Source organism: Nyctereutes procyonoides, unplaced genomic scaffold (assembly GCF_905146905.1).
Source record: "Nyctereutes procyonoides isolate TBG_1078 unplaced genomic scaffold, NYPRO_anot_genome, whole genome shotgun sequence".
Classification (NCBI taxonomy): Eukaryota; Metazoa; Chordata; class Mammalia; order Carnivora; family Canidae; genus Nyctereutes; species Nyctereutes procyonoides.
In genome coordinates, this window is record NW_026575144.1 from 15572192 (window position 1) to 15590212 (window position 18021).

Sequence of the window (18021 nt, forward strand, 5' to 3'; positions counted from 1 at the left end):
TCCAGCAGATCTGGAATTGAATCTTGTTTCAGCCTCTTGCTACTGTGTGATCCTAGGCAAATTAGTCAGTTTCCTCAGATATGAAATTATACATACTTACTAAAATAACTGTAAAGATTAGAAATAATGTATTTAAGGCACTCAGGGACTGGAACATAAGCTCTCAATAGGTACCATTATGAATAATAGGATGCCCACCGCAACATTTAGTGTTTTCAAGTTATAACTGATTATATTTTCATTGATTTCAATTTCTTATGAAAGGATTAAGGTTAAAATAATTTAATTACGATAGTTTATTTTATTACCATCAAGTTCACAAAAGTGATCCTGTGAATCATCGTATCTTGCCCAGTCAATGAAAGCTTCTTTGCTTTGATTACTAGGGAAAGAAGGAATAAAAAAGAAAAATAATTAAATCTGAAGTTGAAAATGTTAACACTCTATCTTGTTTAATTAAAAACAGATAATCTGAGGTCATGTCTTTAGATAGCCCACAAATTCAATTAATTATGACATGAAGGAATAAGAAGTTATATGAAAAACATAGGTATTAACTTCCATGAAGGATTTCTATTTAACTATACTAAACCTATTATTAGCCCTAGTTCAATAATTACTTTAACTAGAAAATTAACTTACAAATATATATGAGATGTAGTTGAACATAAAAGTCAAGCTTGCCTTTTGGATTAACTTGGAAATTATAGTAAACATTTTTTTCTAAAGTAGAAGTTAAATTTACATTCATAATTCTTTTAATTTAAACTGCTTCTGTATTTACAGGACAAAAATACCAAAAACTACATTTCTAGAATCTTCTTTTCAATGTGGTATTCACTGGTAACACCAGTGTCACTCTTATCATGGCATATCATTCATTTTCCATACTACCTCATATTTAACAAAATCTATAATCAAGATCTCTACTTAAAGAACTGATAACGGAACAATACAGTCATTCAAATAAACTTTGTCCTACATCCATTTTAACCTATATTCAAACCTTCTCTATCTTAAATACATAATGGCAACATCTATAAGAGAACTATTCTTCTTTATTTACTACACAATAGGAAAAAAACAAGGTAAAAAATTTGTGTACCAAGTATAAACCAGGTAGTTCCTAAATTGTTGCTGTCATAGCCAATAATTTACTTTGTATTTGAGAGACTGCTACATAACATAACCACTAGGACAAGTGTATAAGACTGGCTGCACTACATCAACTTTATCAATAAACATTTCCAATTTAATTCACATTGGGATTATTTTCCTATGGTAATATTTAATTAACCTAATAAAAGTTAATGGAAATACTTGTATCATAGTTGACTCAGCTGGAATATAGGATGCCATAAAACAAGAATGCCTAAGTTCTAGTTATAGCTAAGATAAAACCTATTGTTATGTCTAGTTAGGTAAGTCTTCTGTTGAAAATAGTCAACAACAAAGCAATTGTGACACATTCCTATTTTCTTGTTAATAATATGACTAACTTAGAGGGACTTTCTTCTTGAGCATCCTTATGTGATGATGCTTTGCTGTTTCATCCTAAACCCTGCTTGAAAGCCATGGCAGCAGGAGAGATAGGGAATGCTAATCTAACGCTAACAGAGTTGGCCCAGTTTGGCTTACAAATGAGTTAGAAGGAACCCAGTCCAGCTTTTCTGAAAGTCAGTTTGAAGATGGATGCCAAGCTACTTACATAAGAATTTCCTGGACTTAACCCAGGACTTCCTGTCAAGATGGCACTGTGAGTTAAAGTACTAGACTTCAAAGTGGAAATGCAGGGGCAGGAAAGAATGGGGTAGAGTGATTGCCAAAGGGCATGAGAAAACTTTTCAGTGTGGTAGACAGGATAACTATCTTGATTATGCTGATTTTCATGAGTGTGTACTTGTCAAAACATCAAAGGGTATAATATAAATAGGTGTAGTATACCACATATCAAGTAAGCTTCAATAAAGCTGTTTAAGAATTATAGTGTCAATTGTTGGAGAAGTTGTAGAATGAGGAACTCTTGTACACTACTAGTGGCAATGTATTTTAGGAGTCATTTTGGAAAACCACTTGGCAGCATTACTTAATTCCACTTCTAGGTATACTCTACACAGAAATGCATACCAAAGAGACTACCAAATGTCCAACACAGTATTTTTGAAATGCCTACAAAGTGGAAAACTTCAACTGTCAATGATAGGATGGGAACATTCTGGTGCAGTCTTAACTATGGAATACTATATCAATGAAAAAAGAATTAAATGCTACTACTAAGCTCAAGAACATGAATGACTCTCATGACATGATGTTTTAATAAAATAAGCCTGGCACAAAAAAATTCATTCTATATTATTTCATTTATATAAACAGGCAAAATTAACCTCTGCTACTGGTATTTAAAATCATGGTTAACTTTGGACAGTGGTAATGGCCAGGAAAATACACAGCAATCTTTGCAGTAGCAAGTATATTGTTCTGAATGGTTGCTGCAAAGTTGGGTTCACTTTATAAAATTAAACTGATCTTTATGCTTAAGATTTGTATACTTTATCATATATTTGTGTTATACCTGAATTTGAAAGTCTAAAAAAATAACTTTTCTTTAACAAAATATCTATAAGCAAAATTGAAAGACAAGCCCTAACAACACATAGAGTCAAGAATTATACTGGATTATATTAAGAATGACTACAAATTAATAATAATTTAAAAGCACACATTGCTCCATCTCCACCCGCCCCCCACAACCTCCATGGAGAAACAACAGCAAATACAAACAGGCACTTTACCCTAAACTCTTATAATGACTTAAGGCCCAATCCCTGGACGATTTCTCTAATTATATTCTCTCCTGGGTAATCTCATTCAGGTTTATGGTTTTTAAATACCATATATTCACACATGACTCCCACATTTTCTCTCCCCTGAAATTGAGACTTGTGTATCCAACTACCTGCTTGACATCCCCAATTGGATGTCTTATAGGCAGCTCAAATGTAATGAGTCCAAGGTTGAACTATAATTTTCCATCAAACTTGTTCCTCCTGTAAATAACTTCAGTTCAGTAAAAGGCAATTCCATTTTTCTAGTTCCAGATATTGTAGTCATTCATAACTCCTATCTTTTTTCATATCTCACATCAAATCCTGCCAGCTCTCTCTTCAAAATCTATCCAGAATCTAACCACTTCTCAGCATTTCTACTGCTATCACTCTAGCCTTAACTAGACCACCATTATGCCTTATCTGGATTACTACAATGATCACAGAAGATTTCCACAACATAACACCTGGTTCCCTCAATGCATTCTCTCAAAATCCTCTAATGACTTTTCATTCCATGTAGTTTAAAAGCAGTATTCATAATGTCTTTAAGATCTCCATTCCACTCTACACCTGCCCCCAACCCTAGCATCTTCTGACTCTGTCTTCTACTACTTTTCCCCTGACCACTGTTCTCCAGCCACACTAGCCTTCTTGTGATTCCTCAAATAATCCAGGCATACTCCTGCCACGACCTTTTTACTAACAATTAAACATGCCTAGAATACTCTTCCCCCAAGCAGCCATATTATGACCTATGCCTTCATAGGTATTTTGTTCAAATGTCCCAGTATCACTGAGACCTTCTTGCACCATCCACTTTAGAACAGTGCAACTTCCTTGTCCCTAGCCCCACCACTCCTAGCCTTCTGTCACTCTTCTCTGCTCTATTTTTCTCCTGAGCACTCATCATCACTTTACTTACTTCTCATATATTTTACTTATTTACTACATATCTCAAAGAGAATTAAGCTTCACAAGAAAAAGAATTTGTCGTGTACACTACATGTCTTATACTCCAGAACAGTGCTTGACATATTGTAGGTATTTATTGAATGAATGAGAAACACAAATATTCAATAAACAGATAAAAAAAATGCTCAAACTCACTAGTAATCAACAAAAGAAAAATTTTAAAATGAGATACTAAGGCTACTACTGATGATGCATCCTACAATTTAAGAACAAATCCACTAAGAGAAGGAAACAAAGCAATAATGGAATTTAGGATAAAGAATAACTTCTTTTTAAGAATGACTTGAAACTTTACCGTTTATCAAAATCACATGAAAAACAGAAGATTTCTGATATAATATACTAAATATGAGAATGTTTTTTATACTACTAAAATAAAACTTGCCTTAATGTGCTGTTAATTGCTCCCAGTTTATTAGCTTGCTCACAATCTTCTAATTCTTTGGTATTGTTTGCCACTTTCGAATACTGAAAGGAAGTTCATTGTAAGTTTAGTAATAATATTACTTTTCTCTTTATTTCAAATTCAACTGGCAATCTGTCAGTGATGAGACAGATACATTCTATTATCAAAATCTCTCACTTATGTAAGAAATAAAAATCCAAATGAGTCGCAAATTTTCACCAACTAAATAAGACATTAAAAACAATTAGCACTGGTACGTTGGTGATGGTGTAAACCAAGAAAAGCCTCTTGGGAAAGTAATAAGACAGTATTTACCTAGAGCTGTAAAAATGCAGAAACCCTTGAACCAGCAGTCTTACAACTGAAACTACATCCAGAGCAACATTTTTTTTTTCAGAGCAACATTTAAAAACAAAACCAAAAATAAGATACAATCACTTTAGAAAGGTATTTGGCACTATCTCATCATGTTAAGAGAGGCACAGGCCAGCAACCTTACTTCTAAATACCAATCTAGGAAAACTCTTCCATGTGTACATAACGAGACAAAGGACAAAAAGGCTAGTACATCACTGCTTGTAATAACAAAAAACTCAACACAATTGAAATGTCCATCAACAGAGGAAGAGCTAACCAATGATATACAATTGAATGCTACACAACTATTAAAATTAACAAAGCTACATGTATCAACAGAGACAAAATTTCAGAAGTATATAGAGTAAAAATAACTGAAAAAAATGTTTTTTAACCTGAAGACATAAAAAATTATAATCTTAATGTTTTAGAACTTCGTATTAAAGGATCTATTCAGGGGTGCCTGTGTGGCTCAGTGGCTGAGCATCTGCCTTCAACTCAGGCCCTGATCCCAAGGGCCTGGATCAAGTCCTGAATTGGGCTTCCCGCAGGGAGGCTCCTTCTTCCTCTATGTCTCTGCCTCTCTCTCTCTGTGTCTCTTATGAAAAAATAAATAAAAATTTTTAAAAAAAGGATATATCCATTATTTGTGGATACATGTGCAACAGAAGTAAGAAGTATCACAGAAGGATGCACATCAATTTCAGAGAAGTAGCTGTCTTTGGAGAGGGAAGAAAAGGGAATGGGATTGGGAATGAGTCCACAAGGGATTCCAAATGTCTCTAATACTTTATTTTATATTTGAAACAAATACAAATAAAAGAGAGTGAACAGATACAAAAGACCACACGGGGAGAAAACACAGAAAGAAAATGGGAGAGAGGAAGCAAAGGGAGAGGATATGATGATCTTTATCATGTGTACATGACAGAGAAAAAACTAGAAGTAAACTCTATCTAAAAACACACATGGAGGGATCCCTGGGTGGCGCAGTGGTTTGGCGCCTGCCTTTGGCTCAGGGCGCGATCCTGGAGGCCCGGGATCGAATCCCACGTCGGGCTCCCAGTGCATGGAGCCTGCTTCTCCCTCTGCCTGTGTCTCTGCCTCTCTCTCTCTCTCTCTGTGTGACTATCATAAATAAATATAAATAAATAAATAAATAAAAAATAAAAACACACATGGCTAAGTAAAATTATGGCCTGCTTATAAGAGCAAAAGCATTAAAAAAAAAAAAAAGAGGAAAAGAGTAATGTCTAAAAAAGGAATATTTTAATGCCCTTTAAAAGTATTACACTCAAAATACCCTGATAACTGTTTATACAATATAATCCTGAATATGACAGGTGGACTAGTTGAAACACAAGACAAAAAATACATGCATGATAAAACACCTGTTGCATAGGCCATCTGACACTAGTTACACCAGGATATTCTTCTAGAGAAAACAGAATTGAAAAGAAGTTACATCATTTAGCTGTAAAAAACATACAAGGTCTCTGCTTGCTGCAAGAATCAGAAGGTTGGGACTCTGGGGCAAAATGTGCCCATTCCAACCTAACCACAGTACAGTTCTCTTCTTAAAACCCTGTCAAGCAGTAAATGGGAAGTTTCACAATGTAAAGCAAAAACATTCAAGGAAGAAAAGTGACTCACCTTATTAGAACTCCCAGCTTTAATTCCAACTGGAATTTTGCTCTTAAAAGAATAACAAGAAAAATTTAGAAAGTGATCTTCATTTTTTTGAGATTTCTTCACAAATTAGTAATGCCATTGCCCAAATACAAACACTATTTTATTCTATGATGAAAAAAGTGAATATTTTTTAATGAATATTTAAATTCTATTTTCATTCTACCTCAAGATACAGGGTAAAGAATTATAGCAATTTACAGACTTGCAAACCATAGTTTAGCAAACTGAATGACACACACAAAGCAAGAGTGTCAAAATCAGATAATTTAAACCTTCAATGCAGTTGAATAGTTTACATAATTTTTAGATTAAAAAAAACCTGACAAAAATCACTTTTTCCATAAACTCTCTCACCCCAGAAACAAAAGCTTTAAAAATTTTCAAAGTTCTTTGAAATAGTTTATGCTCAATCTTAATTTCTGCCCTAAATTGACATTTAAAGTAAAAGCAGTTTGGGATTAAAATGGAAAGAATTAGTTCTTTGGTCCATAGGATTCACCTAGAGTTTACTTTCTAGATAGATAATCAGGGTTTACTAATAAAAAATTCACATGTAGATCTAACTTGCTTTTCTACAAAGCCAATAATTAATTTTAGGCTTTAATAAACAAATCTAGAAATCATGACAGCTGGTTTATCAAATATAATTTTAAACAAAAATCATATCTGAAAGTAGAAAATCACAGGTTGAACCTCTGACCAGCCAGGGGACTGATTTCCAACATCTGAATCTGTTGTACAGCAAATTACCTATTAAAATATTTTCATGTTTCCATGATAAATTTTAACATAAGTAAATTTAACCAAATTTTCAGAATAAATATCTTCCTGTCAGGTAGAAGAATATAAGTAATAATAATAAGAGATATTTCCCTAATCATTAAAAAGATTAACAGATTAAAATGCTACTTGCTGCCAGTATTTTATCATTTCAGTGTTTGCTAGTATTTCTAACAGAAGGCAGAAGAGAGAAGACTATAAAACTCAAGTCAAATCTGGCAGCCAAGCACCCTGAATTTAAAACATGAAATCAATACTAAAGTGACTGCTGGCTGCACTGTGTCCTCTGACTAGCAGAGTATAATGAGCTAAAATCAAAATCCTTAGCAGCTTTTTTTTTTTTAAAGTTTGATGCTAAATGCAATAACCTGACTTAAGCAAATCTTAATAACAAGTCGTTTAGAAATACTGGGGTAGCGCAGCCTGGGTGGCTCAGCGGTTTAGCACCGCCTTCAGCCCAGAGCATGATCCTGGAGTCCCAGGATCTAGTCCCACATCGGGCTCCCTGCATGGAGCCCACTTCTCCCTCTGCTTGTCTGTCTGTCTCTCTCTCTCTCTCTCTCTCTCTCTCTCTCTCTCTCTATCTCATGAATAAATAAATAAGATCTTTAAAAATAAATAGTATTTTAAAAAAACAGAAATACTGGGGTAGGCTTCACAGATGATTGTCATGAATAACATGTAACAATCACAAAAGAGAATTATTAGAAGTAATGATAAATGTAAAACTAATGACTAAAAATCAACCATGAAATAAATCTAGCTGGGATTGAGGGTGGGAAGACGGCAGGGTAGGAGGGCCCTAGGCTCACCTCATCCCATGGATACAACTAGATAACATTCATATCCACAAATAATCCAGAAAACCACCCAAAGACTGGTAGAACAAACTCCACAACTAAGGGTAGAGAAGAGGCCACATCGAATTGGGTAGGAAGGTTGGAGATGCAGTTGGGAATGAAACAGGCTGTGGCTATCCACAGTCAGGAGCCAGAGGCACAGAGAAGGGTGAGACAGACTATCACACTTGCATGGGGAAGACCAAGCCCCATAACTTGTGGCTTTGAAAGCCAGAGGGTCCAAATTTCATGAGTTCCTACAACCAGTGGGACTTGAAGCCTGGAATTTTAAAAAGCAGCAGCTCCACTCTGGAAGAGCCTATAAGGTACTAGGAAGTACAGCTCCTGCCCTTAAAAAAGACAGCATGACAAAAAGCCCAGGTAGTTACAGCACTGAAGCAGCAATTTGGAAAACGCTGAGGGCATATGGGAGAGAGACTTATTATTCTCAGAGCATGTCCAGAGAGGCAGGGATCATAGGAAGACCCCTCTAGGAACAACAGAGGATGCTGGCGCCCTTTCTCTCACCCCTGACCCCACATAAACATAAAGGCAGCTACAGGAACCAGCACTATGCAACACTCCCCACCTAAATTGTTTACACTGAGCCCCACCCACCCACACTTGGGCAGATCCCCTTTTCAACACATTTGCCTCCATTCTGGCTGCAGATCCCCTCCTCCAGAAGACCAGTGTAAACATCACCAACTCATCTTCTCTTGACCCACATGTTTTGCAGGGCCTCGGTCAGGGCAGCTGTGGGCCCTGAGAAGCTCAAGGGCACACCCTGTTAAAACTGGTACCTCACCCTCTCAGCCTCCCATCCACCAGTGCAGGCAACCAATCTCATTTCACAGACCAGCACACACTTTGTTAAAATGTGCTGCACCCCAGCAGGGGACCAAACACTGCCCACAACAGGCTAAGTAAGCCTCTGCAGACAACTAGACTACAGAAGGTGGCCAGGACACGATAGCAGAGCATATGCAACACATAGAGGAGACACTCCCTCAGGTGCCAGGTTATGGAGAACAGGGAACAACTGCACTGCAGGGCACTAGAGGACCTCTTCTTCATAAGGTCATTACCCTCAATAGGAGGACGCAGTACTGACTTTCCTAACACAGAGAAACATACAGAGAATTAGACAAAAGGAGGAGACAGAGTAATATGTCCCAATGAAAGAACAGGACAAAAATCACATCAAGAGACCAAAGTGAGATGTATATAAGTAATATGATTGAGAGAGAATTTTTTTAAAGATTTTTTATTTATTCATTTATGACAGACATAGACAGAGAGAGAGAGGCAGAGAGAGAAGCAGCAGGCTCCATGCCGGGAGCCCGATGTGGGACTCAATCCCGGGACTCCAGGATCGCGCCCTGGGCCAAAGGCAGGCGCCAAACCACTGAGCCACCCAGGGATCCCCGATTGAGAGAGAATTGAATGTAATGATCATAACCATATTCACTGAACTTAAGAGTGGAGGACATCGGTGAGACTCTCAACACAGAGATAAAAAAAGAATGCATCAGAGATGAAGAGCACAATAAATGAAATTAAAAATACACTAAATGGAATAAATAGCAGGTGAGATGAAACAGGCAAATGAATTAACCTGGAAGACAGACTAATGGAAAGTATTCAAACTGAGTATATGAGAGGGAAAAAAAAATTATACAAAACAAGACTAGACTTAGGGAACTCAGTGACTCCATCAAGTATAATCACATTTAAATTACAGGGATCCTGGAAGAAGAAGAAAGAGAAAAGAGAGCAGAAATTTTATTTGAAGAAATAATAGCTAAAAACTTCCTGAGTCTGGGGAAGGAAATTGATATTGAGATCCAGGAGGCAAAGAGATCCCCCGACAAAATCAACCCAAGATGATTCACACCAAGTCACACAGTAATTAAAATGGCAAAAAGTAGTGATAAAGAAAAAAATTTTTAAAGCAGCAAGAGAAAAGAAAACCACTACATACAAGGGGAAATCCCATAAAGCTGATTTTTCAGCAGAAATTTTGTAGGCCAGAAGAAAGTGGCAAGATATATTCAAAGTGCTGAAAAGAAAAATTTGCAGCCAAGAATACAATATCCAGCAAGGCTATCATTCAGAATAGAAGGAAAGACAAAGAGTTTCTCAAACAAAAACTAAAGGAATTTATGACCACTACATCAGTGGTCATACTACACACTACAACAAATGTTGAAGGGGACTCTTTGAGTGGAAAGAAGAGACCATGAAAAGTGGGAAACACAAAAGCAATAAAAATAAGTATATCTGTAGATAGCAGTCAAGAGATTCACAAAGGATATAAAATATGACACCATATACCTAAAATCTCGGGCAGAAAGGAATGAAGAATGGGTTCAAACTTAAGTGACCATCAATTTAATAGACTGTTACATGCAGGAGATGTTATGTACAAACCTAACAGTAACCACAAATCAAAAACCAGCAACAGATATGCAAACAATAAAAAGAAAGGAATCCAAGTGTATCACTAAAGAAAACCAAAACACCAGGAAAGACAGCAAGAGAAAAAAGGATCAAGAAAAAAACTGCAAAACAATCACAAAGCAAGTAACAACTTGGGAATAAATTTATAACTATCAATAACTACTGTGAACGTAAATGGACCAGATGCTCTAATCCAAAGATATAGGATGGATGTCTCTGAATTAGAGTGAATAAAAAAACAAGACCCATCTATAATGCTGCCTAAAAGAGACTTATTTGAGACCTAAAAACAACTGCAGACTGAAAGTGAGGGGATGAAGAAACATTTGTCATGAAATAGACATCAAAAGAAAGCCAGAGTAATATTTGTATCAAACAAAATAGACTTTAAAACAAGGACTGTAGGGGATCCTTGGGTGGTGCAGCGGTTTGGCGCCTGCCTTTGGCCCAGGGCGCGATCCTGGAGACCCGGGATCGAACCCCACGTCGAGCTCCCGGGCGTGGAGCCTGCTTCTCCCTCTGCCTATGTCTCTGCCTCTCTCTCTCTCTCTCTCTCTCTCTCTCTCTCATAAATAAATAAATAAATAAATAAATAAATAAATAAATAAATAAATAAATAAAGAGACTGTAATGATACAAAGAACACCACCCAATAATGAAAGGGAGACTCCACCAAGAAAATGTTATAACAATTACAAATATTTATGCACCCAACATGAGAGCACCCAAATACACAGAAGAGTTAATAACAAACATTAAAGGGGATCCCTGGGTGGCACAGTGGTTTGGCGCCTGCCTTTGGCCCAGGGCGCAATCCTGGAGACCCGGAATCGAATCCCATGTCAGGCTCCCGGTGCATGGAGCCTGCTTCTCCCTCTGCCTGTGTCTCTGCGCCTCTCTCTCTCTCTCTCTCTCTCTCTCTCTCTGTGTGTGTGACTATCATAAATAAATAAATAAATTAATTAATTAATTAATTAATTAATTTAAAAAAACTGATCGATAGGAATATAATAACAATAGGGGACTGTTAACACCCCTCTGACATCAATGGACAGATCATCCAAACAAAAAATCAACAAGGAAACAATGGCTTTGAATGACACACTGGACCAAATAGATTTAAAAGAGATTTTCAGAACATTCCATCCTAAAATAGCAGATATACAGTCTTTTCAAGTGCACACAGAACATTCTCCAGAACAGATCACATATCATCCCATAAAACAAGCCTCAACAAATTCAAGATCGAAGTCATACAATGCATCTTTTCTGACCACACACTATGAAACTAAAAGTCAACTACAAGAAAAAGTCTGGAAAGAGCACAAATTCATAGAGGTTAAATAACATTCCACTAAACAATGACTGGGTCAACCAAGAAATAAACAAGAAATAAAAAAATCACATGGAGACAAAGGAAAATGAAAACATAACAGTCCAAAATCTTGAGGAGGCAGTAAAAGCAGGTCTAAGAGGGAAGTTCAGAGCAATACAGGTCGATGCCAAGAAGCAGGAAAAATCTCAAACAACCTAACCTTACACATAGGAGCTAGAAAAAAATAACAAAACTCAAGACAGCAGAAGGAAGAAAATAATAAAGATTAGAGCACAAATAAATGATATAAAATTAAAAAAAAATAGAACAGATCTATGAAATCAGGAGCTAGTTCTTAGAAAAGATCAACAAAATTGGGATCCCTGGGTGGCGCAGCGGTTTGGCGCCTGCCTTTGGCCCAGGGCGCGATCCTGGAGACCCAGGATCGAATCCCACATCAGGCTCCCGGTGCATGGAGCCTGCTTCCCCCTCTGCCTGTGTCTCTGCCTCTCTCTCTCTATCATAAATAAATAAAAAATTTTAAAAAAATTAAAAAAAAAAGATCAACAAAATTGATAAACCTCCAGCCAGACTCATTAAAAAAAGAGAGAGGGATCCCTGGGGGGCGCAGCGGTTTGGCCCAGGGCGGGATCCTGGAGACCCGGGATCGAATCCCACGTCGGGCTCCCGGTGCATGGAGCCTGCTTCTCTCTCTGCCTCTCTCTCTCTCTCTCTGTGTGACTATCATAAAAAAAAAAAAAAAAAAAAAATTAAAAAAAAGAGAGAGAGAGAGAGAGAGAGAGAAGGAGGACATAAACAAAATGGCAAATTAAAGAGAAAAACAATGGACACCACAGAAATACAAGCAACTGTAGAGAATATTATAAAAAATTATATGCCAAAAAATTGGACAACTTAGAAGAAATGGACAAATTCCTAGAAACATATAATCTACCAAAACAGCAATAGGAAGAAAAAGAAAATTTGAACAGACTGATAACCAGAATGCAATAGAATCAGTAATCAAAAAATTCCCAACAAACAAAACTCCAGGACCAGATAGCATTATAGGCAAATTCTACCAAACATTCTAAGAGTTAATACCTATTCTTCTCAATCAATTTCAAAAACATAGAAAAGGAAGGAAAATTTCCAAATTCATTCTCTGAAGCCAGCATTTAAATTATCCTGATACCAAAACCAGAAAAAGATACCACTAAAAAACAGAACTATAAAAAAATAATTTAAAAAAAATGTTTTTAATCAAAGAAAAACCAGAACTAAACGCCAATACTTCTCACAAACAGATGCAAAAATCCTCAACAAAATACTTGCAAACCAAGTCCAACAATCCATTAAAAAAAATCATTCACCATGATCAAGTGGGATTTATTTCTGAGTTACGAAGTGGTTCAATATTTGCAAATCAATCAGTGCAACACATCATACAATAAGAGAAAGGAAAAGAACCATATCATCATTTCAACAGATGCAGAAAAAGCATTCGATGAAGTACAGCATCCATTCATGATAAATAACTCTCAACAAAGTAGGTTTGGAGGGAACATACCTCAACATAATAAAGGCCTTATATACAAAACCCATAGCTAACATTATACTCAGTGGGGAAAAACAGCTTTTCCCCTAAGGTCAGGAACAGGACGAACATATCTATTGTCTCATCATTTTTATTCAACGTAGTACTGGACACCCAGCCACAGCAATCAGACAATAAAAAGGAATAAGATGCAACCAAATTGGTAAGGAAGAGCTTTCACTATTTGCAGATGACTGGATAGTCTATGTAGAAAAACATAAAGACTCCACCAAAAAACTACTAGGCCTGAAAAATGAATTCAGTAAAGTTTCAGTACATAAAATCAATATACAAAAATCTGTTGCACTTCTATACACTAATAAGAAAGCAGCATAAAGAGAAATTAAGAAAATAATTCCATTTATAACTGCATCAAAAATAATAAAATAACTAAGAATAAATTTAGCAAATAAGTGACAAACCTGTATTATGAAAACTATAAAACACTGATGAAAGAAGCTGAAGACAACACAAAGAAATGGAAATATATTCCATGCTTATAGATTACATAAATATTAAAATGTCCAAACTACCCAAAGCAAGCTACACATTTAATGCAATCCCTGTCAAAATACTAACAGCACTTCTCAAAGAACTAGAAAAAACAAATCCAAAAATTTGTATGGAACCACAAAAGACCCCAAATAGCCAAAGCAATCTTGGAAAAGAAAATCAAAACCAGGGATCCCTGGGTGGCACAGAGGTTTAGCGCCTGCCTTTGGGCCCAGGGTGCGATCCTGGAGACCCGGAATCGAATCCCATGTCAGGCTCCCGGTGCATGGGGCCTGCTTCTCCCTCTGCCTATGTCTCTGCCTCTGTGTGTGTGTGTGTGTGTGTGTGTGTGTGTGTGTGACTATCATAAATAAATAAAAAGAAAAAAAAAAGAAAAAAAAAGAAAATCAAAACCAGATGGATCACTATTCCAGATTTCAAGTTCTATTACTACTAATCTGCAGTAATCAAAACAGTATGGTACTGGCATAAAAATAAACACACAGATCAACAGAACAGAATACAAAGCATAGAAATAAATCCACAATGCTACTGTAAATTAATCTTTGACAAAGGAAGCAAGAATATTTAATGGGAAAAAGTCTCTTCAACAAAAGGGTGTTGGAAAACTGCACAGCTACATGCAGAAGAATGAAACTGGACTTCTTACGCTGTACGCAAAACCTCAAAATGTTTTAGGAGCCTAAATGTGATACCTAACACCATAAAATTCCTAGAACAGAACAGAGGCAGTAATTTCTCTGACACTGACCATAGCAGTAGCTTTCTAGATAGGTCTCCTGAGGCAAGTAAAACAAAAGCAAAAATAAACTACTGAGACTGCACTAAAATAAATAGCTTCTGAAAGCAAAGGAAACAACCAATAAAACTAAAAGGCAACCTAGGGAATGGGAGAAGGTATTGCAAATGACATATCCAATAAAGGGGTACTATCAAAATTATATAAAGAACTTACACAAACAACTCAACACCAAAAAATCCCAAATAATCCAACTAAAAAAAAATGGGTAGAAGATATGAACAAACATTTCTCCAAAGAAGACATCCAGATGGAAAACAGACACATGAAAAGATGTTCAAAAATCAGTCATCATCAGGGAAATGCAAGTTAAAAACACAATGAGCTAACACCACACATCTGTTAGAATGACTGAACTGAAAAACTCAAGGAACAAGCATTGGTGAGGATGTGGAGAAAAATGAACCCTCATGCACTTAATGGGAATGCAAACTGGTACAGTCACTGTGGAATACAGTATGTAGGTTCCTTGAAAAATTAAAAATAGAACTACCCTATAATCCAGCAATTGCACTACTCAGTATTTACCCAAAGAATACAAAAATACTAATTTGAAGGGATACATGCACCCCTATGTTTATAGTAGCATTATTTATAAACCATACAGTAGCATTATTGCCAAACCATGGAAGTAGCCCAAGTATCCATCAATAGATGAACGGATAAAGAAGATGTGGTATATAAATGGAATATTATACAGCCATAAAAAGAATGAAATCCTGCCATTTGCAAAAACATGGATGGATCTAGAGAGTATAAGCCAGAGAAAGATAATTAGCACATAATTTCACTCATATGTGGAATTTAAAATCAAAACAAAAGAACAAAAGAGAGAGACAGAGACAAACCAAACAACAAACTCTTAAGTATAGAGAACAAACAGATGGTTACCAAAAGGGAGGTAGGAGGGGGGATGGCTGAAATAGACAAAGGGTATTAAGAATATACTTATCTTGATGAGCACTGAGTAATATATGGAACTACTGAATCGCTTATTTGTATACATGAAATGAATATAACACTATATTTTAACACTTTAAGCTATATAGCACATTACTATGTCATCTGGCAATATATAGCTAAATTCTGTAGATTAGACATTAGTATTATAATTAACGTTAATTTTCTGATTTTGTTAATTAGGTTATGGTTAGGAAGAGAATAATCTTGTTTTTAAGGAACCACATCCAAGTATTTGGGGTAAAATATGATGCTGGTAACTTACACCTAAATAGTTCATAAAATATTAACATATACAGAGAATAATAAAGCAAATGTGATCAACATTTAGGGAATTTGAATAAAAAGTAAATGAGGACTGTCGGTATTATACTCCCAATTTTCTTTATAGGTCTGAAATTATTTCAAACTAAAAAGTTAAAAACAAAACATTTTATTCTTAAAGGAAAATGAAAAGAATTTTTTAAATTGTCCCTTTAGAAAGGACATTGGTTAAGATGGCTTTTTTCCCATTTTTAAGGATAACAAACTAGATTAATTGATTAGATAAGAAAAGCAAAAAGTGAAGTGAAAACATAGCTTATAATGAATTACTGTTTATGAAGAATTAATTATGATAGATGTCAAAAACAGTCTAAAATGTTAAGTAGAGCTTTTTTTTTTTTTAATGTGAGACCAAGTGAAGACCTCATGCCAAGCCTGCAATTCCTCTACTTTACCCACTCTAAATATAAAATTTAAGGTCAAATAGCACCATTTTCCTTATGAAACAAGATTTTTATTCAATAAACCATCAAGTAAGAATTAGCCAATTATAGATCCAGTTCTAGAACAGGCATCCAGTTTTCTATCTACTTTAGAATCATACTATACTTCCACATTCAATCAATACCACTGGATACAAGAGTGTCTTCAAACCCATTTAGGTGACAAATATAAAATAAATCTTCCATAATCTGGTTAAAAAAGAGAGTTGACAGCATATGAATTTTAGGACAAGACTAAATCCATCGACATTGACCTGAAATATAAATTCATGCTTATCTAAGAGCTCAAGAGGAAACAATGTTTTCCCCATTATTTTTTTTTTTTTTGAACTTATTTTACCTCTGGACAGGGCTCCACATGGCAGTCTTTTATTGAACAATGGCCATCTTCTGCCCAGAAAGGACATGGTCGCTTCAGATTGACCTTGAGAGAAAGATTGGATAAACACTAGTAAATGTGTAGCACAGTTCTGCCAACACTCTTGAAGTGTCACTGTTCTGGGCACCAATGACGTGGTGGTAAAAAGAAAACACTTCCTATCCTGTGGCATCTATAGAGTTCAGAATTTTAAACAACTGCAGTTTTTCAGACACCCAGAGGTAAGATTAATTTAAAAAAATAACTTATTAGTCCTCTGACACTTCGCAAAAGAAGTAAAGTCCAAGTACACTGCTCATCTGCAGACCCTGGAAAGAATTTTATGCTAATGTCTGTCAACACCTTACTGTTACCTTACTCATTAGGGTTCTCTCATGCATGCACCACTTAAATGTGTACTGAGCACCCACTATCTGTCTGGCATTGTGTAGGGTCTAGGGCAAAAAGAGACACAAGAAAGCACTATCCCCTCTGGAACTGACAGTCTACTGGAGGGAAGAGAAATTATGTTTGTATGTTTGTTTAATTACAAATTGTGGTAAGTGCTACAAGGAAAAATCCAGTTTTGTGATGGAGAATAATGGGGCTGGTAGATGGTGGCCTATGAGAAAGTATTATTTTAGGATGGATGAATGTTGGAAAAACATGCATTTGGATAAAGAGATAGAGCTTCAACAGTTGTGAGAACTGGGGAAAAAAACAGTTTGACTTTTAGTGAGGGAATGCGGGAACACATAGGACAGGGGCAGACCATTTTAACCATCAGGACACATTAACCATAGTTAAAAACTCTAGATTTTCTTATTTTGAACTTAATGGAAGACAATAATTCAGTAAGACTTCCAGATGGATTGCCCAAGCCAAAACTCCTTTTCTATCTCCTGTAAACAATTCATTATCCACTTCTTCCCACCACCTCCATTGCTACCACTCCCTTCTTGCCTAGACCACCGCTACTTCTCTACTTCTACTACCATCTGTTGTCCAAACAGCAGCCCCAATGATCTCCTTGGGATATAATTCCGACAGGATCAACCCCTGCTCAAAACCTTCCTGTGGCTTCTGGTCACCTTCAGAATGAACCCCAACTCTGCAGCAGGCCCCACCAGGCCCTCCTTCATCTGGTCTTCCCATCCACCTCCCTGACCTCGTTTCTGAAGACACTCCTCCAGCCTTCTTGCTGGGAATATACTATGCTCCTTTGTCTCAGGGCCTTTACAGTGGCTCTTCTTTTTGCCCAGACTGTTGCATCAGATCTTATAATCCACTCCCTTCACCTCATCCAGGACTCTCTGAGATCCTACCACAGCAGAGACCTTCCCTGACCAGATTCTCCAAAGTAGTGCTCAATATG

General features: G+C 36.4%; 1 protein-coding gene across 1 annotated transcript in view; it reads right to left on the bottom strand.

The window, feature by feature from the left end:
- ERO1B (endoplasmic reticulum oxidoreductase 1 beta) overlaps positions 1-18021 on the bottom strand; it is a 59866-nt gene that overhangs the window by 25887 nt on the left and 15958 nt on the right. The window contains exons 3-6 of the mRNA XM_055308841.1: positions 16629-16712; positions 6217-6258; positions 4186-4268; positions 309-382 (exon numbers count right to left, since the gene is read on the bottom strand). Of these exons, the coding sequence (XP_055164816.1) occupies positions 309-382; positions 4186-4268; positions 6217-6258; positions 16629-16712 (283 nt within the window). The remainder of the gene's footprint in view (positions 1-308; positions 383-4185; positions 4269-6216; positions 6259-16628; positions 16713-18021) is intronic.